Source organism: Cucumis sativus, chromosome 4 (assembly GCF_000004075.3).
Source record: "Cucumis sativus cultivar 9930 chromosome 4, Cucumber_9930_V3, whole genome shotgun sequence".
Classification (NCBI taxonomy): Eukaryota; Viridiplantae; Streptophyta; class Magnoliopsida; order Cucurbitales; family Cucurbitaceae; genus Cucumis; species Cucumis sativus.
In genome coordinates this window covers 6,843,848-6,871,579 of record NC_026658.2, presented here as the reverse complement: position 1 = coordinate 6,871,579, position 27,732 = coordinate 6,843,848, and the positions used below count along the sequence as shown (strand labels likewise).

General features: G+C 38.3%; 1 protein-coding gene across 1 annotated transcript; it reads left to right on the top strand.

Moving 5' to 3' along the window:
* The first annotated feature begins 276 nt into the window (after window positions 1–276).
* Window positions 277–26,377, top strand: LOC101217339. The gene is made up of 15 exons (XM_004137128.3): window positions 277–433; window positions 706–863; window positions 997–1,057; window positions 1,300–2,812; window positions 2,903–2,934; window positions 4,029–4,161; window positions 4,373–4,470; window positions 13,994–14,038; window positions 14,483–14,588; window positions 20,657–20,783; window positions 20,922–21,037; window positions 21,655–21,731; window positions 22,238–22,372; window positions 23,221–23,289; window positions 25,798–26,377. The coding sequence occupies exons 2-15, from the start codon at window positions 727–729 to the stop codon at window positions 26,068–26,070; spliced, it is 2,922 nt and encodes a 973-aa protein (XP_004137176.1). The 5' UTR covers window positions 277–433; window positions 706–726; the 3' UTR covers window positions 26,071–26,377.
* Window positions 26,378–27,732: the final 1,355 nt, after the last annotated feature.

The window sequence follows — 27,732 nt, the reverse complement described above, 5'->3', positions numbered from 1 at the left end:
AGATCGATTTTGAAAAGTTTCAAATCGAGAATTTCCAAAAAGTATTTCTAAGTGTTAAATCGATCGACCCAACAGAATTGATCGACCCTTACTATACTGATTATGATCGGTTCGAGTTTGATGATGTAAGAAAATCGACTTCGATCCCAAGATAAAAGAAGTAGGATAGTAAAACGAAATGAAGGAGACCATACTTTCCCCCTTTTTTTCTTTTGTTCATTGAAATGCTTTGTTAAAACTTACATGTGACAATGCTTTCTTGTTCTAAGTCACAAGAAAGCAAGTTTCCAACGAATTTAATTAAGCTTTTTGGGCATATAAAAAGGTGTCCTCTCCCCGCCATTCCTTCTCCTTTTTTCTTCATTACATTTTCAACTTCCACATCTGAAGAATGCAACTCCGTTTCTCCTTCTGATTTCGCCATTCAATTCAGGTTTTCAATCTTCTTATACTTGTTCTGTCTTCCCTTTTTACTTCTACACCTTCCAATTACCCTTCATTATCATCAGATTACTCACTTCTCCACTCCCAAGATCGTTTCTATTTCGTTTGTTGAATTTATTATAATCGGGGATTCAATTGTTCGCATTCAGTTGTTTTCTTTTGCGATTTCAGTAATATCATTCGTACCAGTGCCAGTGAACAGTTAGGCATAAATTATGTATCTCGTCCTTAACTTTGATTAATTTCAAATCTATAATTCAGTTTTCCTTTCTGTTGGGAGTAATGGGTCCATTCCCATTACTTGATGCGGCAATTGAAATCTCCCCGCGTTGCCCTATTATCACTTCGAGATCTTCATATGGCAGGCGGTCATCACATTGCCATCTCCGTTTAACTGCAGTTTCATCTACCAGGACCTGGTACTAGTACTTTTACTCTGCCTGAATGTCTTTTCCTCCGGAAAAAAATGGGGGTTGAGATTTTTGTTTTCTCCACTGCTTTTTCTATCCTCCTTTCTGTTCGATTACGATCAAATGGGTTGTGTTAATGCAGGAAAGTCTCATACATTGAAAACTTGCAGTCTAAACCAAAAACTGTTGCCTTTTCTAGTCGGGTAGGATCTTTAGAACTCACATTCTTTATATTTTCATTATTTAAATCTGCAAGCTTGCTGCTCTGATTAAACAATGTTTTATGAATGATCATATCAGTTCTTATTTAAATCTTATTTTTTTAAATTACTCTTGTAACATGGAAATGCCAGGCTAGAACATTTCCTGGTATGAAGATTGGAATTTAACTAATGTATTCAACTGCATCTTTACTTATGGATCTTTGTTTTGTCTTTTATGACAGGATAATTCAAATGATCATTTAACAGATTTGGTAAATGATGCTGATGGCTTTTCAACTGGAAGAAGTGAAGTATTAGAGACTGGAGAGGATGAAATTCTTGCAGTTAAAAAAGCGCTTTTGGAGTCTCAAACAAGACAAGAAGCAGTAGAGAAAGAGAGAGATCAACTACTTGAGAGGTTGGCTCGCTATGAGGCTAAACAAAAAGAATATGTTGCTACTATATTGCATGACAAGGAATTGGCAGTTTCAGAACTTGAGGGGGCCAGATCACTCTTTAATAAAAAACTCGAGGAATCAGTAGGTGAGAAGTTTGCTTTGGAGTCTAAGCTGGTTCTTGCGAAGCAGGATGCTATTGATCTTGCAGTGCAAGTTGAAAAGTTAGCCGCAATTGCCTTCCAGCAGGCCACCTCGCACATATTGGAAGATGCTCAATATAGAGTATCAGTTGCAGAAACTTCTGCTATTGAGACGTCTTATGAAATTGAAAAACAGATCAGGGATGCTACTGAAGGTTCAATGCTGTCATTTCTAGAACAATCCAAAATAGCTATTGAGAAGGCTTTGGATGTGGCTGAAAAAGCTAGTGCTCATGCAAAGAAGGCTATGGCTACATTTACTGATGAGGTATATCCTTTAGATGAGATTGCCTCTATCCAATCAGAAAATATTAAGTTGAAAGGTGTCATCAATGAATTGGAATCTCACTTATCACTTGCAAGAAGTAATGTCAATAACCTCAAATTGGAACTGGAGCAAGCCCGAGCACAAGCAACTGCATCAGAAATTCGAGCCAAAAATGCTGAGAAAGTATTGGTCGAATTTCAGGAGTTGAGCAGGGAAAAGATCAATCAACAGGAAGGAGAAATTAAATTGATGATGGAGAAAATCAAGAAAGATGTAGCAGACAAGAAGAAAGCTGCTTCCAAAGTTTTCAAGGCTGAACTTGAAGGTATTAAGTCTGCCATTCAAGCTGCCAAAGAAACTGCACACTCAAAAGACAGCGCATATATGAGAAGATGTGAAGCACTGCAAAGATTATTGAGGGCATCAGAAGCTGGAACAAAGATGTGGCAACAACGGGCTGATATGGCTGAGTCATTTTTATTGAAGGAAAGAACCATGGGTAAAGATAATGAAGATGCAGCTTATATTGTCAATGGTGGGCGGATAGACCTCCTAACAGATGATGAGTCACAAAAGTGGAAACTCTTGAGCGATGGTCCTCGAAGAGAGATACCTCAATGGATGGCTAGAAGAATCGGAACAATTCGTCCCAAGTTTCCTCCTAGAAAGATTGATGTAACTGAAATTTCAGTATCAAAGTTTAGATCATTGGACTTGCCCAAACTTGAGGAAGTATGGTCAATTGCTCAAGAAAAGCCAAAAGTAGGGGATACACTAATTGAGCATGTTATTGAGAAAGAAACAATAGAAAAGAAGAGAAAGGCTCTTGAACGTGCGCTGCAACGAAAGACCATACAATGGCAGAGGACGCCTGATCAAACAAAATTAGGTTAGCTGGCTTTATAATTTTTCCTTTTAATGTAATCAAGAAAATTTTAATGGTATTCATCTAACATTTAACTCTTGTCGACTGATGCAGAACCAGGAACTGGAACTGGACACGAGATTGTGGTTAGTTATCACTAATGATATCAGCAAACAGATGTATTTTACTCTGATTTACATAATTAAATTATTAGTTGTTCAAACTCAAAAAAATAATTTGGAAATAATAAGGTTTATTGTTTCAGAATTTGTTCAACTTGAGTTTATCAGGATTTTGTAATGTTTCATGGTTGCATCACACTTACTCATGTTTAATATAAATGACTTTGGTGATTGATTTTGTTGTAGTTGATCTCTCGTTCTTTAGTAAGGGATAGGTGTCACATCACACCGTACTAAAGTTTAGAGGGTATAACATGTCTTGGGCTGGCCTTGGACTAAGAGGCTAAACAGTGCTCTAGCGAAGGGGTTTGACAAGTTGGTAAACCATGTAAGTAGGGATGATAAGCATTCTAGGAAAAACAGAATTTCACGTGGAACACCGGGAGAGGAATAAGAGCGAGACCAGCCCTCTGTGGGACCCACTAGTTAGTTAGGATAAATAGAAGACGATGGAGAGAGAGAAAGGGGTCTGGAAGAAAAGAAGAAGAGGCTGCATTCCCTTGCGAGGGAGAAAGGCAGAGGGGTTCAGGTTTTAATTGTTGGGTCTTGATTTTAGGTTTATAGTATTGTGATTACCTTTTACGTTTTGGTTGTCATTTTGACGTTGATTGCTGTTCTGCTGTGAACTGGAATTTTCAAGTTACTTCTAAGTTCTATATTGTCTGGTTCTGGAATTTTATATTGTATCTGTTGAGGTAAAACAATATATATATAAAGATATATTTGTAGTATCTTTACAGGAAGTAACTGTGAGGAAGTTGAGTGTGCTAGGAATGTAGTTCCAACTGGGAAACAACTACTGTTTGGATAAAAACAACGGGAACGGTGTCTTGTACAGAGATGTCATTATCATGTCTTAAGCAGTTAGAAAACCTTCTAAGAGTGTGTTAATCTTCCTCATGCCACGTCAAATATAAATGATGTTAGAATCTTGTAGGAATTTTCTTTTTTTCAGTGCTTTATCGTTAAATGTTCCCCATTGAAAACCTATTATTTTTTCAGTTATATAATATGTGCACCAACATTAACTGATGATTGTTTATGGGTTCCTCTCGAAGTTTCAAGGTTTCAACTGGGAAAGCTGGAGAAGACGCTGGTACCTGGAGTTAGCTGCTAAAGCATCTGATTTATCTCAGTCTGGAATAACAGCAGTGTGGCTCCCACCACCGACGGAGTCTGTTGCTCCACAAGGTTTGTTCCATGTCATTTTTATTTTATATAGTCTATGGGGGAAGATAATATCAATAAGCTCTTCTTCTATTCTTCAACACTTCTAGACTCTTTTTTCCTCAATTTGGTTCACGTGGGATAATTTCAAGTACTGAACACAGTGGGGAATATTTTCCTTTTCTTAAAAATCCAATTTCGTTAAAATTTACAAACAGTGGTGTATATTTTGCAGGTTATATGCCATCTGACCTATATAATCTGAACTCATCTTACGGAACAGTGGAGGAACTCAAGTACTGTATAGAAGAATTTCATTCTCAAGATCTTCTGGTATGCCGTGGTCTGAAACTTTTCCTATGTATTGCATATTTATTTAACTCCTCTATTTGTTTCAATTATCCATGATATAAAAATTAATAAAAGGAGAAGAAGAAAGAATAACATTAGGTGTACGTGGAAAACCTTAGTTCTGGGAGAGAAAACAACGATACGAGTCTTTTGTATATTTCTCTTATTCACAGAAGAATACAAGGGATGGAATATTTATAGGCCATAATAAGCCTTGACAAAAAAAGGAAATAAACAAGGGTATAAAAGATTACACAAATACCCTTAGTACAATTATTTCTCACTCCCCTTCAAGTTGGGGCGTAGATGTCAACCAGACCCTACTTGCTAATACATGAGTCGAAATTCTGCCTGAGTAACCATTTAGTAAGAACATCAACAATTTGTTGATTTAATGGAATGTATGGTATTAATATAATTAGATTATTCTTAGGTGATATTATTCTGGAGATATAATTTCCTTAGGTGTATTTTTTCATGGTTATCTATAGGCTTGTACCTGTACTAAATAATTAATGAAATAGAGATTAATTCCATAAAATCAACATGGTATCAAAGCTATAGGTTTTAGTCTCCTTGTATTCTAGCCGTCACATCCCCGTTCGTCTGCCTCCGTTGATTCGTTGACGAAGGCAGAGCCATACCCATCAGTAATCAATATAGATGATTCCTCCAAGTAGTCCGCTCTATCGCATAGATCAAAATCCTCGTCTCTGATTCCGCCGCCACTACTCCTTCCGCCGCGACTGCCGCCACCACTGCTCCTTCCATCCACACAGTTCGTCGCACTCTCGCACCCAGATCCGTGTCACCATTCGTCCTCGTTCAGATCTACCTGTTCGCACATTGTAACCACCGATTTGTTCGCGCACCTCTGTTCGTGTCTCCGACTTCTAGATCCGTGTCTTATTTTGTCTTCTGCCTTTGAACCATACTGTTCCAGATCAGACCGATCCGCTGTCGCCGCTCCTTACTCGTACCAGACGACTCCTTTTGGTTGAAGACTCCCAATCCTGATGAAAAAGGTAAATCTTTGTCCAGATCCATGATCCACTGCTCAGCTCCATTCACAGACGACGACGCACAGGTTCAGCTCCGTCCGCTCTCCGTTCGTGAAGCTCGCCGCCATGAAACCCATCTTCTATTTTTGTGAAGAACGCCGCCTCTATCCACTCAACCTCTCAGCTCTGTTCAGTTTTCGTTCTGTTCACCCCAGATTTCCCGTTTAGTGACTTGCACTAGTTTAGTTCGTTCGGTTCCATTCTGATCCGACGAAACGCTCCTGCCCAATTCAGACCCTGTTTTCGTCCTGCTTTGATTCTACTTTGCTTCAGTTTTGCTCTTCGTTTTGCCTCCGAAGTTCTTGTTTCGTCCTTCCTAGGTTTTGTTATAGATCTCTATATGAGGATCTATGTTTCCATCCCATAAGTTCTTTGTTTCGCTCTTCGTGGGTTTGTTTTAGCCTAGAAGTTCTTTGTGTGTTTGTTCTTCGGGTTTTTTTATTCTATTCTAGATCTGTTGTTTCTTTTCTTAGTTTTTAGCAAACTCAAGTTTGTGATTTCAACCTTGAGTTTGAGGGAGGGTATTAATATAATTATATTATTCTTAGGTGATATTATTCTGGAGATATTATTTCCTTAAGTCTATTTCTCTATGGTTATATACAGGCTTGTACCTCTTCTAAATAATTAATGAAATAGAGATTAATTCCATAAAATCAACATATGGAATACAGATACTGCCACTGTCAAGTGTCTCCTTAATGAAGTGTCTATCAATCTCCACATGTTTGGTTCTATCATGTTTTAACGAGGTTATTAGCTATGCTTATAGCCGCTTCGTTATCACAGAATAGCTTCATAGGTAACTCACAGTCCTGGTGAATGTTAGATAGGGCCTTATGTAACCAAATCTCTTCACAAATTCCCAAACTCATAGCTCGGTATTATGCTTTTGCACTACTCCTAGCAACAACCCCCTGCTTCTTACTTCTCCAAGTTACAAGGTTCCCCTACATAAAGGTATAGTATCTTAAAGTAGACTTTTTGTTAGCCACTGATTGTGTCGAATCTGAGTTGGTATAGGCTTCAATGCACTTTTTGTTGGTCTTCTTGAAAATTAAAACCTTTTCCTGGAGTAGTTCTCAAATATCTTAGGATACGGTTCATAGCTTCCATGTGTTTTGTGAGGCGCTGACCTGTGAGAAAGGATGCGGACGGATAATAGGCGATGTAAAAAGAAAAGGGCAAGTCAAAGGTTCGCTCACGTGAAGGTGAGTGACGCGTTAAGAACAACTGATGAGAAGGAAGCATGTGTTGAATGCCAAAGAGTTAGGCATTTAGTAGGATATTGCAAGAAGAAGTATCTGCACCCAAGAGAATGAGGCGAGGAAGTAAATTTCTTGTCAAGTGACTTGACAACTCGCTGTAGGAAAGGAAACGACGGTGACTTTTCAGGAAGAGAAAAAGACAGTCGGACGATTTAAGAGTTTGGCTTCTCGAGGAGATAAACTGTGCGCCTTAAGGAAAAGTCAAATCGCCGCTGACGGTTAGACTATGTGTCGAGTTCGGGTTGACGGCATGGCACGGTGTGTTAGTAAGGTGACGTGTAAAGCGTGGAAGTGGCCCTTGGAGGTGAAAGACCACTATAAATAGGATCGAAAGCCACAGGAAAAGGGAATTTTTGTTCGGAGGCGCTAGATTTCTGATGAAAGTGAGGAGAAAGTTTTGAACCCTAAACGACCAGCTGGAGGAATCGTTAGACGAGAGGAGCAAGTCGGAAGCCAAGAAGGAAGGAGTTGAGGCTAAATATCTCCTATGAATGATAAAAATACAATTTATAAGTACTGTTTTGTGAGTGCTAAATGTGATTTATAATCGTTTCCTATGTATGAGTATTCTTTTGTGAATGATTCTTTTATTGGATAAACGTCTATAAATGACAAATCAGTTTTCAAACGTGATTTTAAACCGTTGTGATGGTTGAATGTTTTTCTATGCTTGTATACGATTATCGAATAATGGCTTGAGAAAGGAAAACGTTTGTATTCATGATCTTCGATTTAAAAAGGATTGTTTTTTAAACGTGGTGTTGTAAGTATTCTTCATAACTTATGATTATGTTTATGAGATACCTTGTATACTGTGATATTCTGTGACAGGAGTAAGCTATGTGCTAATACTCCCGTGTTATTAGTGGTGTGGTTTGTGTGCTGTGGTGTGGTTGATCTATCGTAAGATGCTGGTGTGAATCCCAGGTAACTCGCGTGATGTTGGATGAGTGTGAATCCCAAGTCTAGGTGAGGGGAGAATCCCTGGTCGAGGCGAGCTGTGATGTGTTCTTGATAATAGACACTGGTGGAAGTCCCAGGTAACTCACATGACGCTAGTTGAGTGTGAATTTTGGGTCTTGGCGAAGGGAGAATCCCAAGTCTAAGCAAGTTGGCGATGAGACGTTGGTGGAGTGTGACTCCCAGGTCTGAGAAAGTGAATGTGACGGGACGCTGATGGAAGTTTCAGGTAACTCGCATGATACTGGTTGAGTGCAAATCCCAGGTCTACGTGAGAGGAGAATCCCATGTCTCAGAGTTGAGCTTGTTTGTGAAATGGTTTAAACATGCGGTGTTTGTGACGCTTGTTGTGATGGCGATTTATTTGATTGTGGTGGTTTGATGTGCTATGATTTATTTGATGCGATTTGACCTTATTATTTGTAATTCTGTGTGCTTTCCTAAAAGGAATTTTAAAACCCCTCATTCACTAAGTCCGTTTGACTTATGTTTTAAGTTTTCTCCTCCTCGAGTTGTTAGACATTGGAGCCATGCGAATGTTGGTTCTGAGGTATTGTAGCTTAGTTAAGGAGGGAAGACAGAGTTACTTTGTAGTCTTACATGGCGTGCTAGCCATGACTTCTCATCATATGCCTTAGGAGCCCGTTGGTAAGAGAGTTTCTCTTTAGCGCGGATGGCTCGACTTAGAAGGAAGGCGAGCACAATACCCAGGTTGGTGAAGCCAAACCCGATGAGCTAGAAAGCAAAAGAGTCGAAGAGTCGAGCCAGGGAAAGGAAGCCCTGATGCTTGTCCTTGAGTTTGATTGGCCGGGCGACCAAGGAGAAGGATGAAACGAAGGCTTCACACCTCTAAGTACCCTGTCTTAAGAAGCAGCATTAGGCGGTGGACAAGGAAAGGATGTCCTTGGGTTGGATTGAAGATGACAAAAAGGAAAAAGGACGGGATCAAATTGATGGTTCATTGATATGGTGAAAGATTTGAATAAGAAATCTGAAGAAGAGTATTTCTATAAGAAAGAAAAAATTGAGTGTGGAAGGGTTGTAACTTCCGAATTCAGAACCAAAAGTGGGTGGATTCTGAGATGCATTTCATGGCCTAGTACTGGAGGGAGATCTTTTATTAGAATACCTATTGGTGAAGATAAACAGGAGTGGAAAAGATTTGGAAAAATGTTGGAAGACTTCAAGGACATTCTTGAATACAAAATCTGGTTCTCCTTCCAAACTAAGTTCAACACCATTATGAAGCAGCCAACTAATAGTATGAAATGAAGCTTTACGAAGAAAGCAGAATCAAATGAGACTTCCAAGATCTCCTTCTCCGATATTGCATCACAGAGTTCAAGCAAATTTTGGGTGATTAAGAATTCAGAAGTCTTCAAAGCAGATTTTGATAATCTTTGGGTTGTTTCAAAACTTTTTGAATTTGATAGTTGGGTAAAAATTAATGAAGCATTAGAACTCTTTTTCGATTCAAAAGTTATCATCAACCCTTTATTTGCAGACAATGCTTTGATTGAATTGGAACGTGGTCCTTTGAAGGAGTTCATTGAAAGTCGAGGCAAATGGCAATGTTTTGGTGCCTTTCATTTAAAGTTTGAAAAGTGGAATAATCTCATCCATGGAAGACCACTATATTTGAAAGGCTATGGAGGGTGGATTTCAATAAAAAATTTACCTCTTGATTATTGGTGTAATAAAACTTTTGAAGTGATTGGAGCTCATTTTGGAGGATTAGAAAATATTGCAGCTGAAACTATCAACTTCCTTGATGTCTCAGAAGCCAAGATTCAAGTGAAGGAGAATAAGTGTGGTTTCATTCCCGCAACTATTGAGATTTCTGATGAAAGAAGAGGAAACATTTTTTTGAATTTTGGGGATATTTCTGTTTTTAATCTACCCAGCAAAGTACAAGGTAATTTTTCTACTTATGAATTTTCTAATCCAGTAGATATTGTCAGAATAAATCAAGTCATGAAGAATGAAGGTTTTGAGGAAGTTTCGATTAGCTCCAATTTTGAATTAATTCTTCCTGCGAACTCCATCCCAAGCACGCAAAGGAACCCTCATAAGTTGTCTGAAAGGTTGCTCAATCACCTTCATCAGAGGTCGACATCAACTCACCGGAAATGCAAAGCATCATCAGATTCTGGGAAGTCTCCTCCTCATCCTCCGGTTATTGGCAGTTCCGTCGGTAATCAGATAGCAGAAATCAAATGGAAGTCAGAGAATTTCAAAAGACGTTCAAAATCAGAATCACCATTTAGGAGAGCCTTAGTTTTCCCGCCAAAGGAGACATCTTTTAATTGTATTCCATTTGAAAAGTCACTCGAAGGATTCCAACAGTCACATATTTGCAGCATTAAAGATAATATTAATGTTGTTTCTAGAAACAAGAGTGCCAAAAAGTCATTAATCATCACGAAGGCCAATGTTATTAAAGCATTTAATCAGCCAGAAAATGAAGAGATCCTATTAAAGAAGAGAGAAAAAGATGCAGAAGACAGCTGTGTATTAATTTAGTGGGTCCTAGGCAGCCTCCAACGTCTACTATTTTGAAAATTTTGCATGTAAAAACGTTTCTGGTTTTAATAACCCAGTAGCCGAAAAGTCCTCTTTTGAATCTTTAAATGAAAGGAATAAAGAAAAAGGGGTCCACTTAAATAAATCCTTGAGTTATAACGATTTTTGCCCAAGCATTTTAGAGGACAATTCAGCGGATTTATTGCAAAATTCGTTGCAATATGTTTCAGATTCAGATTCTTCTTTTTCTGTTAAAACAGGGGGCCTTCTTTCCTCAGAAGTTGGTTTCTTCAACCGTTCCAAGGGTGCCAGTCCTCTCTTATTCCAAAAATTCTTAAACACTATATCCGCAAGTAAACCTCCTTCAACAAAGTGTGGACTGTCCTGCTAAAATCTGAATTAAATGTTGGTTTGCGACCTTAAAATTCCCCCTTTGGACTCTTTTCAGAATAACACCATCAAACATTCAGTTTCTGTCAACAACCCAGACCTCTTGGAAGTTTACAGCTCTAAAATCCAAGTCCCTGAGCATTTTTGCAAGTCAGTAAATAGCTCTTCTCCTTCAAAGTGTCTCGACACATCAAAATCCTCCACCTCTATTGCAAAGACATCTTGTCAGCAAGCTCCTCTTGTAAAGCTGACTTAAGTCCTAAAGTCCAGCCGGAAATTTTCTCTCCTATCAGTGTTAGCAATGAAGATTCAGTTGATCTTAGTGAAGTTGAACCCTAAATTGGATTCAGAATTCGAAGGGAGAGACTTAATTGTTTTGTTTAATGAGGAAGGTTTTCTCCCAAATAATTTTCCACCAGATTTGCCTAAAGAGTTGATGTCAATAGTCAGTGAATGTGGAATTATTCTGGCCTAATTTAAAAGTGCAGCCATCCCTACAGAAAAGGTTTGCTCGTGGTTCCTATGGTAAAGTATTGCTGGCTTTTCATCGTAACAGCCAAGAAGTATTTAGTTCAGAAGGCGAAAATATTAATGTTTTGTGCAACTCATCTTTAGAAGTCTTCATTGCCAGAAACTATGGTTGCTCTTCTAATATTTCTCAAGCTTATTCTATCAGATTATTTGTTTCTTCATGAATCAAGTTATGGTTGAAAAAGGTGGTGAAGTCTATTAAAGTGGCCTATGGGAGAAATATTTTGGTATATATCTTTAGTACTTCTTCATGAATGGGGATGAGTTTTCAATTGGAACATCAATTTGAAGATTCAACATTGTGTGTTAAGGCGTTGTATAGGATATACAACCTTTTGCTGATGCTGATATTATGAAAGATTTTTTTGTTCCTCTTCTAGTTTTGGTCTCCTTTGGCAAGTTAGCTTTGAGTTCACCGGTTGCTTCTTTTTGCTAGTCTCTAGATCCTAATGGTTTCCTTTTGAGAAGGTTTTTTGTTACGCTTTGTATTTGTTTCTCTTCGTTTTGGTTCTGTTTTATCTTCATTTTTTTCTGTTGGTTTTCGCCTTTTTAGCTTGTTCTTTGCGTTTGTTTTGTTTTGGTCGTTTTTCCTTGTTTTGGCCGAGGTCGTCTTTGGGCAGTTTGTTTGGTTGTTTGTCTTCACTTTTTGCTCTTTGTATAATTCTCTTGTACATGAGCTTTAGTCTCATTTTCCTTTATTAATCAAGAAGCTTGTCTCCATTTCAAAAAAAAAAAAAAAAAATGACTCATTGTACTAACTACGAAGGAGATATTTGGTCTAGTATGGGATAGGTAAATCAACTTTCTCAATATCTGTCGGATGACATCTAGTCATACCTGTTTCCTATAGGTAAGTGTATATTTCTTCTGTTAATCCAAGATTCCTTCCATTGATCGTGCAACCTCCATCCTAAGGTGTACTTTAGATTCCCTAGGTCTTTAATCTCAAACTTGTCTCCCATCTTCCTTTTTAGCCTAGTAATCTTAGTAGTATCATCCTCTAATAAGTTAATATCATTGATGTAAACAATCAACACAATAGCTTTCCTTGATGTAGTTCTCTTCGTAAACAACGTATGATTAGAGTGTCCCTAGGTGTAACCTTGGGATTTAACAAATGTGGTGAGTCACTCGAACCAAGCCTTGGGAGAATGTTTCAAGTGATGGAGATTTTTGAAGTTTACACATTTGATGGTTAAATTGGATCTCAAAGCTTAGAGGGAAACTCACGTACACTTCTTCTAAATTATCATTTAGGAAGACATTTTTTACATCAAGTTGATGAAGAGAGCACCCACTGTTGACTGCGATGGACTGAAGAATCCTGACTGTGTTTAACTTTGCCACAGGTGAAAACATCTCTGTGTAGTTTACAGTGAGGAATAAAAAGAGGAAAAAAAATTAAGTCAAATCTTCCCTTAGGCCAACCCCACTAAATCTAACCCTCCCCTCAAGTTGGGACGTAGATATCAATGAGACCCAACTTGCTAACACAAAAGTCAAAGTTTTGTCTGAGAAGTCCATTGGTGAGAACATCAACAACTTGTTAGCTCGAAGGAATGTACGGAATGCATATGCTACCATTGTTCAATCTTTATTGGACGAAGTGTCGATCAATCTCAATATGTTTAGTCCTATCATGTTCAACCAGATTGTTGACGATGCTAATGGATGCCTTGTTATAATATAATAATTTCATTGGTATCACACTATTCTGATGAAGATCAGAAAAAAATTTATGGAGCCAAATTTCCTCACATTCTCCTGAACTCATAGCCCTGTACTCGACCTCAGCAATTCTTTCAGCAATGCTTCTTACTCCAAGTTTCAAGTACTCGACCTCAGCAATGCTTCTTACTCCTCCAAGTTTCAAGTTTTGCCCTTGTGTATTCTATTTAATCTCCCTCATTGTACCTTTGTAATTCATTAGAAAATAATAAGAACAATATATTGTGGTTTTTTCTCCTGGTACTTGGGTTTCCATGTAAGTCGTTGTGTGTCTTTATCTCTACTTTCAATAGATACCATATAAAAATTACTAAAAGGAGAAGAAAGAATAACACTGGATGTACGTGAAAAACCCTAGTTCAGGGAGAAAAAACCACGATACAAGTCTTTTGTATATTTCTCTCAGTCACAAAAGAATGCCGAATATTTATAGGCTAGAATAAGCATCGACAAAAGAGGAAATAAACAAGGGTACAAAAGATGACACAAATACCTTAGTACAATTACTTCTTAAACCTGGAATATTAGAAATTGAAGAAAGTGCACGTTTGTATAATTTTATATGTTAACCTGTTTCACCCGAGATTGGTGTTAAACTCTCAGAAAGATACACTAAATTTTCAAGATATCATTGAAAAGGAAACTTACAGAAGATTCGGTCTTTTATTTTCTTTTTGGAGTGCTGTGCCAAAATCTGCCAATGGAGAATACTTACACATATTATTAACCTGTATTAAGAATATATGTCTGTGTGTACGTACGTATATATTTTGTAAAAGGATCCTATATTAAGGAAATAAAATTATGCTATATCAGAAATTTGCAAATTCTATGATATAGAACTCTATTAGACGAGACCGACCACCAATTGTGAATGCATAATTCTAGGAAGGTGTGCAACTCCCACACGTTAGTTATACAGTGTAGTTTTTATTATGTTGTAAAGTTCATAGCTGATTATGTATAAAGAATGATCTATGCTTTGTTTTCTTTGTGTTCAATTCCCCCCTTCTGTTGACTAATATTATTTGAATTTGCCTCCAGGCCCTCGGTGATGTTGTACTCAATCATAGATGTGCACACAAGCAGGTCCCCTCTGTTTCTGTTTCATAGCTCAATACTTTGACTTTTAGCTCCTTTTTCCTTTATGTTAATAAGATCATATATGTTAAGTTAGTAGAAGAGTTGTACATGGTTTGCTTTCTGGAACTTGAACTGTTGGTATTTGGAATCTACCCCCCAAAAGGGACTAAACAGTCTTAAAAGTTTTATCTTTCTTGATTGAATACATCGTTTCAATGCCTGGACTGACCCTTTTTCTCCTCAATTTTAGTTATTGGTTTCTTTTGAAAGTTGTGAGATATATTTGTTCACGTTACTGTTTCAAAGGCTGCGTTGAATAACCCTTATATCATGTATCTGCAGTCTATTACTGATTAAAAGCATGCAGAACTTTGCAATGATGCCAACAGACCTTTTGGTGCGCCTCAGAGTAGTTGCCCAAATATAACTTAGTGCTCTTGCTGGTTTCAGAGTCCCAGTGGGGTTTGGAACATTTTCGGTGGTAAGCTTACTTGGGGGCCTGAAGCAATTGTTTGTGATGATCCAAATTTTCAGGGTCGAGGAAATCCTTCAAGTGGTAATTCTTAGCTTTTATCTCTTGATTGAACTTCAAATGCTATTACCTGATATTTTGTGTAGAGAACTAGTTAGTATCCGAAAAGCCTAACTACTTCTTTGTTCAGCCTACAACCACCCTAGATATTACCGACAATTGCCACTATCTTTAACCACCTAGGTTGTTGATCTCTATCGTTGGCTGTCATGCCCTAAGCCCTAGATCCTGATCTTTTACCCTTTTTCTTTTTTTCATTCGCCCTGCCCCACTTCTTGTTAGTGAAGAAACACTTGATTGAATAACTGAAATACACCCCGCGCAGTTTTGAAACCTCAGACTTCCCCTTTCTATTTTTGACTTCCTCTTTGCTCCTCCTTGTTGTTTCAACCTAGTCTTGATAACCTCTTGCTTGCCAAAACTCATGCCCATCCCCAACTTATTTCACTGGAATATACTTTCCTTACCTTTGTTGTCTTTCCCGTGCCTATCGCCTCTGCCATGCAGCTGGATGACTAATGCCATTTTTGTGGTTATCCGTTCTTTTTTTTTTCTTTTTCGTTTTTCAAATGGATTTTGGTAAAAGCCATGATCTACAAATAGAAGATATTCCTTTCTCTACCATTTTCATTGGTTGGAAGCGTGCTTGGTTGATCTTTTGCTTCTTCCAAATTAGTCCTTTCGTCATCAACAAGATCAAGAAGATTCAAGAGTCATTCAAATTTTAAATTTTCTTCGGAATGATCCGTTTCCCAAAGGTGGTAGTGACCTTGGATGGACCTCAGACATCACTATGGATAAGGGTAAATGGTTGTGTGGGTTTATATGGTTGTGAGGGAAATTAAACCCAATGTTGTTTTGCCCGGATACACACATCACAAGATAGAGAAGAGATCAATTTTAGAAAATAAATGGGGAAACAAATATTTCATATAATTAAAGTTCGGGTGGCCCAATTGGAAATGCCACGACATACAATCTTGTTCAGACATGGTAAAATATGAAAACATACAAGAAAGTAGCTGTACAATTCAGTTCACGAAAAAGCAATGGAACGAATGGCTGAGGATCTAAGAGAGAACCATAGCTACAAAAGAAGGGAGGAATCTGGGACCTTCGACGGTTCAGTAATGAAACTGAAGGGAAAAGCTGAGGAAACCGATGTTCATAACGAAGGGAACTTGACCATGGGTGACCGTAGTAAATATAAGAAATTAGAGATGCCAATGTTCTTGGGAGAAAACCCGGAATCTTGGGTTTACAGGGCAGAGCATTTTTTTGAGATCAATAATCTACCCGAGACCGAAAAGGTCAAGGTAGCAGTAGTCAGCTTTGGACAAGATGAGGTAGACTGGTACAGATGGTCACACAATCGGAGGAAGGTGGAGTCGTGGGAGGATCTAAAAGAAAGGATGTTTGATTTTTTTAAAGACACAGGGCAGAAGAGTTTAGTGGCGAGACTGATCAGGATTGAACAAGACGGTTCCTACAATGATTATGTAAAGAAATTTGTTAATTATTCAGCACCCCTGCCCCACATGACAGAGAGTGTGTTAAGGGATGCATTCCTGACTGGGCTAGAGCCGAACCTGCAAGCTGAAGTCGTGAGCCGCAATCCACTAACATTGGAGGAGTGTATGAGAGAGGCACAGCTGGTCAACGACAGAAATTTAGCCCTGCAATGGTCCAAGGCAGAAGGGGGAGGACGGAATTACAAAAAAGGCGAAGGAAGCACGAACAAGGGTCCAGAAGGTGGGGAGAAGGGAATCACCAGGAAAACAGAGTTTCCTTTGAAACAGGTGACAATTCCCATTAAAGGCAACTACCAGAAGAGTGAACCACCAGTGAAACGCTTATCGGATGCGGAATTCAGAGCACGACTTGACAAGGGTCTGTGTTTTAAATGCAATGAAAGGTACTCCCCTGGACATCGATGCAAAATGAAGGACAAAAGAGAGCTGATGCTGTTTATCATGAATGAAGAAGAAAGTCTGGAAGACGAAGACAGAACAGAGGAAACTAATGAAGAAGTATTAGAGTTGAATCAGCTTACACTGGAGGAGGGAACCGAAATTGAGTTAAAGGCAATACATGGCCTAACAAGTAAAGGAACGATGAAGATCAAAGGCGAAATTAAAGGGAAAGAAGTATTGATACTGATTGACAGTGGGGCCACCCACAATTTCATACACAACAAAATTGTGGAGGAAGTGGGACTGGAGTTAGAGAATCATACTCCGTTTGGAGTCACTATCGGAGATGGTACAAGATGCCAAGGAAGAGGCGTGTGTAACAGGTTAGAACTAAAACTTAAAGAGATCACAATCGTGGCTGATTTTTTAGCAATTGAACTGGGGAGTGTAGATGTGATTCTAGGGATGCAATGGTTAAACACAACGGGAACCATGAAGATACACTGGCCATCCTTGACCATGACATTTCGGATGGGAAAAAAACAGTTTATCTTAAAAGGAGATCCTTCACTTATTAGGGCAGAGTGCTCTCTGAAAACTATTGAAAAAACATGGGAAGAGGACGACCAAGGCTTCTTACTCGAAATGCAGAACTATGAGGCAGAGGAAGATGGGGAATTGGATGAAGTACAGAGAGTAAAGGGGGATGAGGAAGAATCTCCAATGATTCAAGTCTTACTCCAGCAGTACACGGATTTATTCGAAGAACCGAAGGGATTACCACCAAAAAGGGAGTGTGACCATCGTATTTTGCTGGTAACCGGCCAGAAACCTATCAATGTGAGACCTTACAAATATGGCCACACACAAAAAGAAGAAATCGAGAAGTTAATATCTGAAATGCTCCAAGTTGGGATAATACGACCCAGTCACAGCCCTTACTCGAGTCCTGTGTTGCTGGTAAGAAAGAAAGACGGAGGGTGGAGATTCTGTGTTGATTACAGAAAATTAAATCAAGTAACCATATCGGATAAATTTCCAATACCCGTGATAGAGGAATTGCTAGACGAACTGCATGGGGCCACTGTTTTTTCAAAACTGGATCTCAAATCTGGATATCATCAGATACGGATGAAGGAGGAGGATGTGGAAAAGACAGCATTCAGAACCCATGAAGGACACTACGAGTTTCTGGTCATGCCGTTCGGCCTCACTAACGCACCAGCTACTTTCCAATCTTTAATGAATCTGGTCTTTAAACCCTTCCTCAGGAGATGTGTACTGGTATTTTTTGATGATATATTGATATACAGCACGAATCTCACAGAACACGAAAAGCATTTGGCCATGGTTTTTGCAGTAATGCGGGATAACCAGTTAGTTGCTAACAAAAAAAAATGCGTAATAGCCCATTCACAGATTCAGTATTTGGGGCATTTAATATCCAGTAGAGGGGTTGAAGCTGATGGAGACAAGATCAAGGACATGGTAAATTGGCCCCAACCCAAAGATGTAACCGGATTGAGGGGGTTCTTAGGGTTGACAGGTTACTACAGAAGATTCGTCAAAGGGTATGGGGAGATGGCAGAACCGCTGACCAAATTATTACAAAAGAACTCATTCCTATGGGGGGAAGAAGCAACAGAGGCGTTTGATAAGCTGAAATTAGCCATGACAACCCTACCCGTACTAGCTCTACCGGATTGGAACCTGCCTTTCATCATTGAAACAGATGCGTCGGGGATTGCTTTAGGGGCAGTTCTATCTCAAAATGGCCATCCCATAGCTTTTTTCAGTCAAAAACTATCAAACCGAGCAAAAACCAAGTCCATATATGAGAGGGAATTGATGGCTGTGGTTCTGTCAGTACAGAAGTGGAGACATTACCTCTTGGGAAGGAAGTTTACAATCATCTCAGATCAGAGGGCCCTCAAGTTCCTTTTAGAGCAAAGGGAAGTGCAACCCCAATTCCAGAAGTGGCTGACTAAACTCCTCGGGTATGACTACAAAACAAAGCAGCCGATGCCCTCTCCCGAATAGAACAACCAGTGGAAATGAAGAGTATGTCCACCACGGGTATTGTCAACATGGAGGTGGTAGAGAAAGAGGTTGAGTTAGATGAAGAGCTTAAGGCAATCATTGAAGAATTAAAACAGAATCCTGATGAGCCTAGTAAATTCCAATGGGTGAATGGAAACCTATGGTATAAGAAGCGGATTGTGTTGTCAAAAGAATCCACTCTGATCCCCACCTTACTACATACATTTCATGACTCCATTTTGGGAGGCCATTCCGGGTTCTTAAGGACGTATAAAAGGATGTGTGGGGAATTGTATTGGAAGGGTATGAAGGCGGATGTAAAAAAATATGTGCAAGAATGCGAGGTTTGCCAGAGAAATAAGTTGGAAGCAACTAAACCAGCTGGAGTTCTGCAGCCAATTCCAATTCCAGAAAGAATCTTGGAAGACTGGTCCATGGACTTCATTGAAGGGCTACCTAAAGCAGGAGGTATGAATGTAATAATGGTAATTGTGGACAGGCTGAGCAAATACTCCTATTTTATCACCATGAGGCATCCTTTCAATGCAAGGCAAGTGGCTGAAGTGTTTATTGACCGGGTAGTGAGTAGACATGGAATACCTAAGTCAATCATTTCCGATAGGGATAAAATTTTCATAAGCAACTTTTGGAAAGAAATATTTGCTAGCATGGGAACCCTTCTAAAAAGAAGTACGGCATTCCACCCTCAAACGGACGGACAAACTGAAAGAGTAAACCGTTGTGTAGAAACTTATCTGAGGTGTTTTTGTAATGAGCAGCCGACAAAGTGGAATAAGTTCATTCCCTGGGCAGAACTATGGTATAAATACAACTTTCCATGCCTCCTCAAGATCAAATCCCTTCCAGATTGTATATGGACGATCACCTCCTCCGCTGCTATCATACGGCAATCACAAGACTCCTCACAATGAGGTGGAACTAATGCTGAAAGAGATGGATTTAGCACTGATTGCTCTAAAGGAGAACCTGAACGTGGCGCAGAACCGAATGAAGAAAATGGCAGACTCTAAGAGGAGGGAACTTTAAGTTCAAGGTGGGAGATGAGGTATATCTCAAGCTTCGACCCTATAGGCAACATTCTCTAGCACGAAAGAGGTCGGAGAAGTTGGCCCCTAAATTCTATGGACCTTACCGCATAATTGAAGAAATTGGAGAAGTGGCGTATAGGCTGCAGTTACCACCCGAAGCTTCCATTCATGACGTCTTCCATATTTCCCAACTGAAACTGAAATTGGGAAAAACACATGTAGTGCAAATCCAACAACCAGTACTAACGGAAGAGTTTGAACTACAGCTACAACCAGAAACCGTACTGGGCATTCGATGGAATAAGGACTTGGGGCCAACGAGTGGTTGGTGAAATGGAAAGAACTACCGGAGAACGAGGCTACCTGGGAAGCAGTGTACCAAATGAATCAACAGTTTCCCACCTTCCACCTTGAGGACAAGGTGAACTTGGAACCGAGGGGTATTGTAAGACCCCCAATTATCCATACTTATAGGAGGAAGGGTAGAAAAGTAACTGCACAGGGAATTATTATGGAGAAATGATTGGAAGGACGTTCGTGAGTGGTAGGGCCCACTGGGCTGAGGAATATGTGAGTCTATAAATAGGATTATTAGGTTGGAGTAGCTAGGGTATTTTTAACTTTTAGGAGGTAGGGCTGCAGCAGCCACCAGGGTCTCTTAAAACCAAGAGGCTGGTATGATCTTTTCTGCATTTTTCCTTGTTGTTTCTTGTTATTTCTTTTCATCTTGTGAATCTGGATCATTTGGCTTTATATATAAATAAAGTAAACCAGAGTACCGCCTCTGTTTAAGCCATTTATACAGTCCTTTCGGTCTAAATTATTGTTAGTATCCTAACATTGTACTTGTTAGCATTTCAAAATTTTAAGATCGGTTGTTTTATACTGAATCTTTATAAAATTGTATTATGCTTGATTTAGTGTAAAGTCTTCCAATGAGAAGACTTACGACCAGCATAAGTTTGCTATCTCATAAAGATAAGAATGAGCAGATACGTTGGTCAGTCATATTCTGAAATTAGCCAATTCAGTTCCATGAAAAGCTTTGGTTTGGCTATCAATGCTACTTTTTGTTTGTTTGGGGCTGTAGGCGATATCTTCCATGCAGCACCAAATATTGATCACTCCCAGGACTTCGTGAGGAGGGACATAAAAGAATGGCTAAATTGGCTTCGCAATGATATTGGTTTTGATGGGTGGCGTCTTGATTTTGTGAGGTAAGTTTTTTCGACCCTTTTTTTCTGTATAGATGGTTTCTTGTAAATAATAAATGAAATACTAATTTAAAGGAAATATTCTCTGTTCACTGTATGATCATGATTGTTATCATAATTATTATTATTTTGGTATTATAGGGGTTTCTCAGGTACATATGTTAAAGAATATATTGAGACTTCAAATCCTGCTTTTGCTATTGGAGAATACTGGGACAGTTTGGCTTATGAACATGGGAATTTATGTTATAACCAAGGTAGTAAGTTTGCTCTACATTTTTGGACCGTTAATGCAGTTCTCAATTCTAATGAACAGATCAAAGGTTCTCTATGATTACTGTAGTCAAGGGGTTGTTGCATGGGTCCACAACTACCAATTCAACTTAGAGATTGTGCATATGAGATTCACTGGTTCCTTTATCTACTACAAATTTAAGAAAACAGTGAATACAAAAACTTTATATGGTTGACACTGTGTCCAAGTTTCATTCAGGGGAATTGTCAAAAATAGCAAATTTGACAAAATATTTATAAGCTATAGCAAAATTGAATGAATTGTCAAAAATAGCAAATTTGACAAAATATTTATAAGCTATAGCAAAATTTCAGATTTTATCGATAATAGACAATGACATGCTTCTATCAGCAGCATTGATAGTCAGTGATAGAAGTCTATTAGTTTCTATTCATTGATAGAATCCAAAATTTTGCTTGTAAATATTTTAATTTATTTTACTTTTTTTTTTAAATGCCCCTTTAATTTATATTTTGCTTGTAAATATTTATAAGCTTGTGCTAAAAACTTTCACTTCATGTTTTTGTGATCTCCTACCTCACTCTAAGCTAATTATTCTCAACTTGTTCATATGTTTAGATGCTCATCGGCAACGAATAGTTAATTGGATCAATGCCACGGGTGGAACTTCCTCTGCATTCGATGTTACCACCAAGGTATTCTTCGGTCTTTACATTCCATTTCTGATTTTGAAGAAAGTGAAGGAAAAAACTGGTGGACGAGGTGGGTCCATAAAACATTCAAGTGCCACTTTCTTTAGATTACCAGGTGACAGACTAGAAAATTTATGGATTTTATTATTATTGTTACTTTTTTGGATGTGGAACTATGGTATATATTTTGGAGTGACGGAATAACAATACAGTGAGTAAACCCATTTGCAATAGATTATGGCAAAATTTCAAAAACTATACTTTGTCAAATATTTTCTCATATACAAGTGTGTTAGAGTATTAATTGGTAAATATAGAATTTTAATGTAGGATACTATAACTGTTGTTACTTGTGGGATAAAGCTGACTATCTCAAAAGGCCATCAATAATATAATTTCTCCTTGATGTCGTAATACAATATATTTTCAACGTCTTCTTATAATTGGGATCCTACCGTTGTATTTTCTTTGCTTGAGAATCTTGACATCAAGTTCTCGCTCACACTCAGGGCATACTGCATTCTGCACTTCATAACCAATATTGGAGGATGATAGACCCACAAGGAAAACCAACAGGAGTAGTGGGGTGGTGGCCTTCCCGTGCTGTCACTTTCTTGGAAAACCATGACACTGGCTCGACACAGGTTTGAAACTGAGAGTTTATTATTCGTATTATGGTACATGTTTCTCTTTCATGGATAATCATATCCAAATGGCTGTACAAATCTAATATTTTATACGTCCATGTTGGTTGTAAAATATTATCAGTGGAAGTAACTGCTAAGAGAGAATCACGTTGTTTGATGCCAACAGCTTCTCCAAGCTTGCATTTTAGTCCGAATTTTCAATTGTCTTTTGTAGATTCATATGTTAAGCTTTTGAAGATTCATACGTTATAATGGCTTAGATACTATTCTTTTTATATTCCCCCATGAGCTATATTCTTATACTTTAGCTTTTTTTTTCAATTGTTTTCTATTCGGTTATATTTTCCTGTAAGTTGGAGTTCCAATAATGTAATTTTTGTGTAATCTTTCTCCCCAAAAAAATTCATCTTTTAGTGTAAAATTGCAATAAAAAGAGTTTAATTGCCAAAGGGACCAACCATAAACCAATGATTTTCAAGGTCATAAGTTAGATGCATTATTGTAGAGTCAGGGGGAATTGTCTAGTGCATATATTTCTTGGACACTCGTGGTTATTAAACAAAAAGTTAATAAATAATGTAATAGTGTATTTTCTGATAGATTCATTTGTGAATGAAGGAACATGCAAAGATCTCATCTTCCATCAAACATTTCTTGGCTTGCAAAGATCTCATTTTACATCAAACATTTCTCGGCTGCTATAATTTAATTATTTTCATTCTGGAAGCACCTTAATTAAACCTTAACTTCATTGTTAGAATATTTTCATACTGAGTTCTGGTTGATTTACGTGGTAGTAATTTTGGAGAGGCAGAAATTGAATTTTTTTAGTTGTTTCTTTTCAGGGACACTGGCCATTTCCACGTGATAAACTTGCTCAAGGATATGCATATATCTTGACTCATCCTGGAACGGTAAGTTCTTATTAATCACTGAATCCTAAGAATATAGTTTATTTTTTCGTAGTGCAAAATTTATTAGATATTCCTCCTATTGTAGATTATAAAATGAAGAAAAAAAAGAAGAGGGGGAGAAATAGAGGGCGAGAATGATTACGACTAAAAAGAGATATTGGTAGAGGAGTGTTAGGAAAATACTCTTATCTCAGCTAAGGAGATCAATATTTTTATTCTTATGTCCTTTGGTAACCATTTCAATTTTTTTTCTTGGTTTTTCTAAATTAAAGTCTATTTTCTTTTCAATATCTTTCCATAATCATCGAATTCTAAATCAGAAACCAAAAATAAAAACAAAAACAAATTTATAAAATTTACTTTATTTTAGTATTCAAAATTTGGCTTGGTTTTTTTGAAACACCGATAAAAATAGATAAGTGTGGTTAAAGGAGTTTAGAGATTAAAGGACTATGGTTATCAAACAAGGCCTTTAAGCTTTTTGTTATTGTCGTATTTAGAGTAAGTATTTTTAGGAGATATTATTCTAAAATTATTCTTATAATTATTTGCATATTCTTTTCTTAAGTGTATTGTTCTTTGCCTATAATTAGGTTTCTACCTCTAGTAAAATATCAATGAAATAGAGAATTATTCTTGAAAACAACATGGTATCAGAGCTATGGGGTTTTTGCGTCATTGAATTCTAGCCTCCACATTCTCGTTCCATCTTTGCCTCCATTGATCATTCGTCAACGGAGGCAAAATCATCCCCCATTAGCTGCCGCTGTCGTCGCACCTTCCCTTTGCCGCTCAAATTGGCCACGATCCAAACCCCAGAAACCCCACTCGTCTTCTTCATTTTCACCGGCGTTAGCTGCCCTTGCTTCCCGACCATCTCCTCCATAGTTCTCCATCCGGCGTCTTGTTTTTCCGTCAGCCAAGCAGCGGATTGAACCTCTGTCAGTTGAAGCCAAATGCCCAGCCGAAGAGTTTCGGTTTTGTCTGCCGTCAGAGAGGCTCCGCTCACCGCCGTGTTTTGTTGCCGTCGCTCCATCTTCGTACGCCGTCCCAACGAAACTCACAAAACCCCACACCCTGAAATCCTCGAGTCCGCCTCCAATCTGTTCTAGATCTGTCCGATTTCATTCAGACCCATGCTTCGTGTTTGCCTTTGAAGTTTAGATCGAAGCTCAGATCCAACGACGCCCCAATTCGGTTTTTGTTCAGATCCGCTAAGCCTCCCTGCTTTGTCTAGTTCAGTTCTCGTTCTGGTTACCTCCAGATTTCGAATCCATCCGGTCCGATTCTGACCTGCTCTAATTTGGTTTCTGCCTCTGGTTCCAATTTGCTCCACTATCGACCGGTTTTGGTTCAGATTTGTCCACCACAGCTCTGGTTCCCATCTGCTCTGTCCCACAGATCCGGTCTCGTTTCCATCTGCTCCGGTTTTGATTTACTTCAAGATCTGTTCAGCTCGTCTTTGTTCAATTCTGATTTGTTCGCTCCAGATACTGCCGGCCTTTGCCTCATGCCTTACTTTGCGTTCTGCGTTCTGCCATCTCTCTATCAAGGTCTATGTTATTGCTCAGGAGTTCTCTTGTTTCGTTCTTTGTAGGTTCTGTTATAGATCTCTATATGAGGATCTATGTTTCTATCCCATAAGTTTTTCGTTTCGTTCTTCATGGGTTTGTAAGCCTAGAAGTTCTTTGTGTTCTCGGTGGGTTTCTGATTCTACTCTAGACCTACTGATTTGATTCTTTTCTTAGCAAACTCAAGTTCATTTTAGAATCTTGAGTTTGAGGGAGGGTATTGATGTATTTAGAGTATTTTTAGGAGATATTATTATGAAATTATTCTTATAATTATTTGCATATTTCTTCCTATAAGTGTATTATTCTTTGACTATAATACGGTTTGTACCCCTAGTAAAATATCAATGAACTAAACAATTATTCTTGAAAACATGTCCCACATTTGTTCATTACTGACGCAACCTACTTACCTTCCTTTTTCTTTTGGAATAATGTTCTTCCATGTAAGTTGCAATTAACAGTATTTTCTCCAAGTTTTACTGATTTACTTTTGTTCAAATTCTACAGCTCTTTAACTTTCCCCTAAGTGCAATGAAAAATAGACAATGATAATTAATGACTGATCGATATAAATAATTCTAGCAAGCATGAAATTCAATTACTTGAAGTTAATATATTTTTAGTCGACTAATATCAGTCAAAGCGGGTGGGCTATGGGCTATTGAAGTCCAAGTCCTTTCCTGCTCCTCTCATTTGTTATATCAATTGTTAAGCATCTCAGCCGAACAACCTTATTTCAATGAAGTTAAAATGGTATGAAATTGTTATCAGTTGTCATTTGCTATGTCTTCCTTCAAAGTTTATTCCTTGTTTTTAAAGCTTTATGCGGTAATTTTAGTTTTCAGAGTCTGCTTGCAGTCATGTCAGATGTCCCCGTCTTCAATCCTCTCTTTTCTGAAGTTTAATTTTGTTGACTTTGTGTTTCATGTTGCAGCCTACAATTTTCTACGACCACTTTTATGATTTTGGGATTCGTGAAATGATCAATGAGTTAATTGAGGCTCGACAACGTGCTGGAATCCATTGTCGAAGCTCGGTTAAGATATACCATGCAAACAATGAAGGATATGTTGCACAGGTTGGAGATACTCTGGTAATGAAGCTTGGACATTTTGATTGGAATCCCTCAAAGGAAAATCATTTGGATGGGAGCTGGCAGAAGTTTGTTGACAAAGGATCAGATTACCAACTGTGGCTGAGACAATAATAGTACTTCCTACTATTAAACAAAGGGATAATTTGTTTACTTCAAATTGTACATACATTAATAGGTCAAAATGATCCTGTTACCCCTAAACTTTGCAAAACTCAAAACTGTACAAAACATAGTTCATAAACGTGTTTCGTGGAGTTGAATTTGAATTTGCATATATGTTGATTTGATTTAGATGTAGTTTATTCTAAGTAGTTGATTGTTTGATTATTCATGTACTTGATTTGAGGAAGCAATTCAAGTTTTTGGAAGAATATCGAAAAATTACACATATTAATGTAATTAGATTATTCTGGAGATATTATTTTATATTATTTCCTCAAGTGTATTTCTCTATAGTTATATATAGGCTTGTACCTCTACTAAATGATTAATGAAGTAGAATTTATTCCATAAAATCAACATGGTGTCAGAGTTATAGGATTTTAGTCTCCATGTATTTTAGCCGTCACATTCCCGTTCGTCTGCCTCCGTTGATTCATTGATGGAGGTAGAGCCATACCCATCAGTCATCAATACAAATCATTCCTCCAAGTAGTTTGCTCTGCCCATTAGTAATCAAGACAGATCATTCCTCCAAGTAGTTCTGTCGCATAGATCAAAATCCTCGTCTTTGATTCTGTCGTCGTCACCACTACTCATTTCGCTGTGACTGTCGCCACACTGCTCCTTCCATCCACACTGTTCGTCGCACTCTCGGCCCAGATTCGTCTCTCAATTCGTCCTCGCTTAGATCTACCTGTTCGCACATTGTAACCATTGATTTGTTCGTGCATCTTGTCGTGTCTTTGACTTCCAGATCTGTTTTACTTCGTCTTCCACCTAGATCTATCAATCATGTCCACCTTCGAACGATACTGTTCCAGATCAGACCGACCCACTGTCGCTGCCCCTTAATCGTACCAGACGACTCCTTTCGGTTGAAGATTCCCAATCTTGACAAAGAAGGTGAATCTCTGTTCAGATCCATGATCCACCGCTTCGCTCCACTCCACTCACAGACGACTACGCCCAGGTTCGGCTCTGCCCGCTCTCCGTTCGTGAAGCTTGCCGCCATGAAACCCATCTTCTCTGTTTGCGAAGAATGCCACAAAGCCCTCTATCTGCTCAACCTCTCAGCTCTGTTCAGTTTTCGTTCTATTCGCCTAAATTTTTTGTTCAGTGTGATTCTGACTTGCTTTAGTTTAGTTAGGTTCCAATCCGACGAAACGCTCCTGCCTAATTCAAACCCTATTTTTGTCTTACTTTGATTCTACTTTGCTTCAGTTTTCCTCTTTCATTTGCCCCCGGAGTTCTTGTTTCGTCCTTCCTAGGTTCTGTTATAGATTCTATACGAGAATTTATGTTTCTATCCCAAAAGTTCTTTGTTTCGCTCTTCTTGCGTTTGTTTTAGCCTAGAAGTTCTTTGTGTGTTTCTATCCCAAAAGTTCTTTGTTTCGCTATTCTAGATCTACTGGTTCTTTTCTTAGTTCTCAAACTCAAGTTTGTGATTTCAACTTTGAGTTTGAGGGAGGGTATTAATGTAATTAGATTATTCTTAGGTGATATTATTCTGAAGATATTATTTGATATTATTTCATTCAGTGTATTTCTCTATGGTTATATATTGGCCTGTACCTCTACTAAATGATTAATGAAATAAAGATTTATTCCATA

Excerpts from the sequence above, each read along its gene's own strand:
- LOC101217339 (XM_004137128.3), top strand. The coding sequence starts at position 727 with ATGGGTCCATTCCCATTACTTGATGCGGCAATTGAAATCTCCCCGCGT. Across the intron at positions 21,732-22,237 it reads CATTCGATGTTACCACCAAG|GGCATACTGCATTCTGCACT; the intron begins GTATTCTTCGGT and ends GCTCACACTCAG. Across the intron at positions 23,290-25,797 it reads TCTTGACTCATCCTGGAACG|CCTACAATTTTCTACGACCA; the intron begins GTAAGTTCTTAT and ends TTCATGTTGCAG.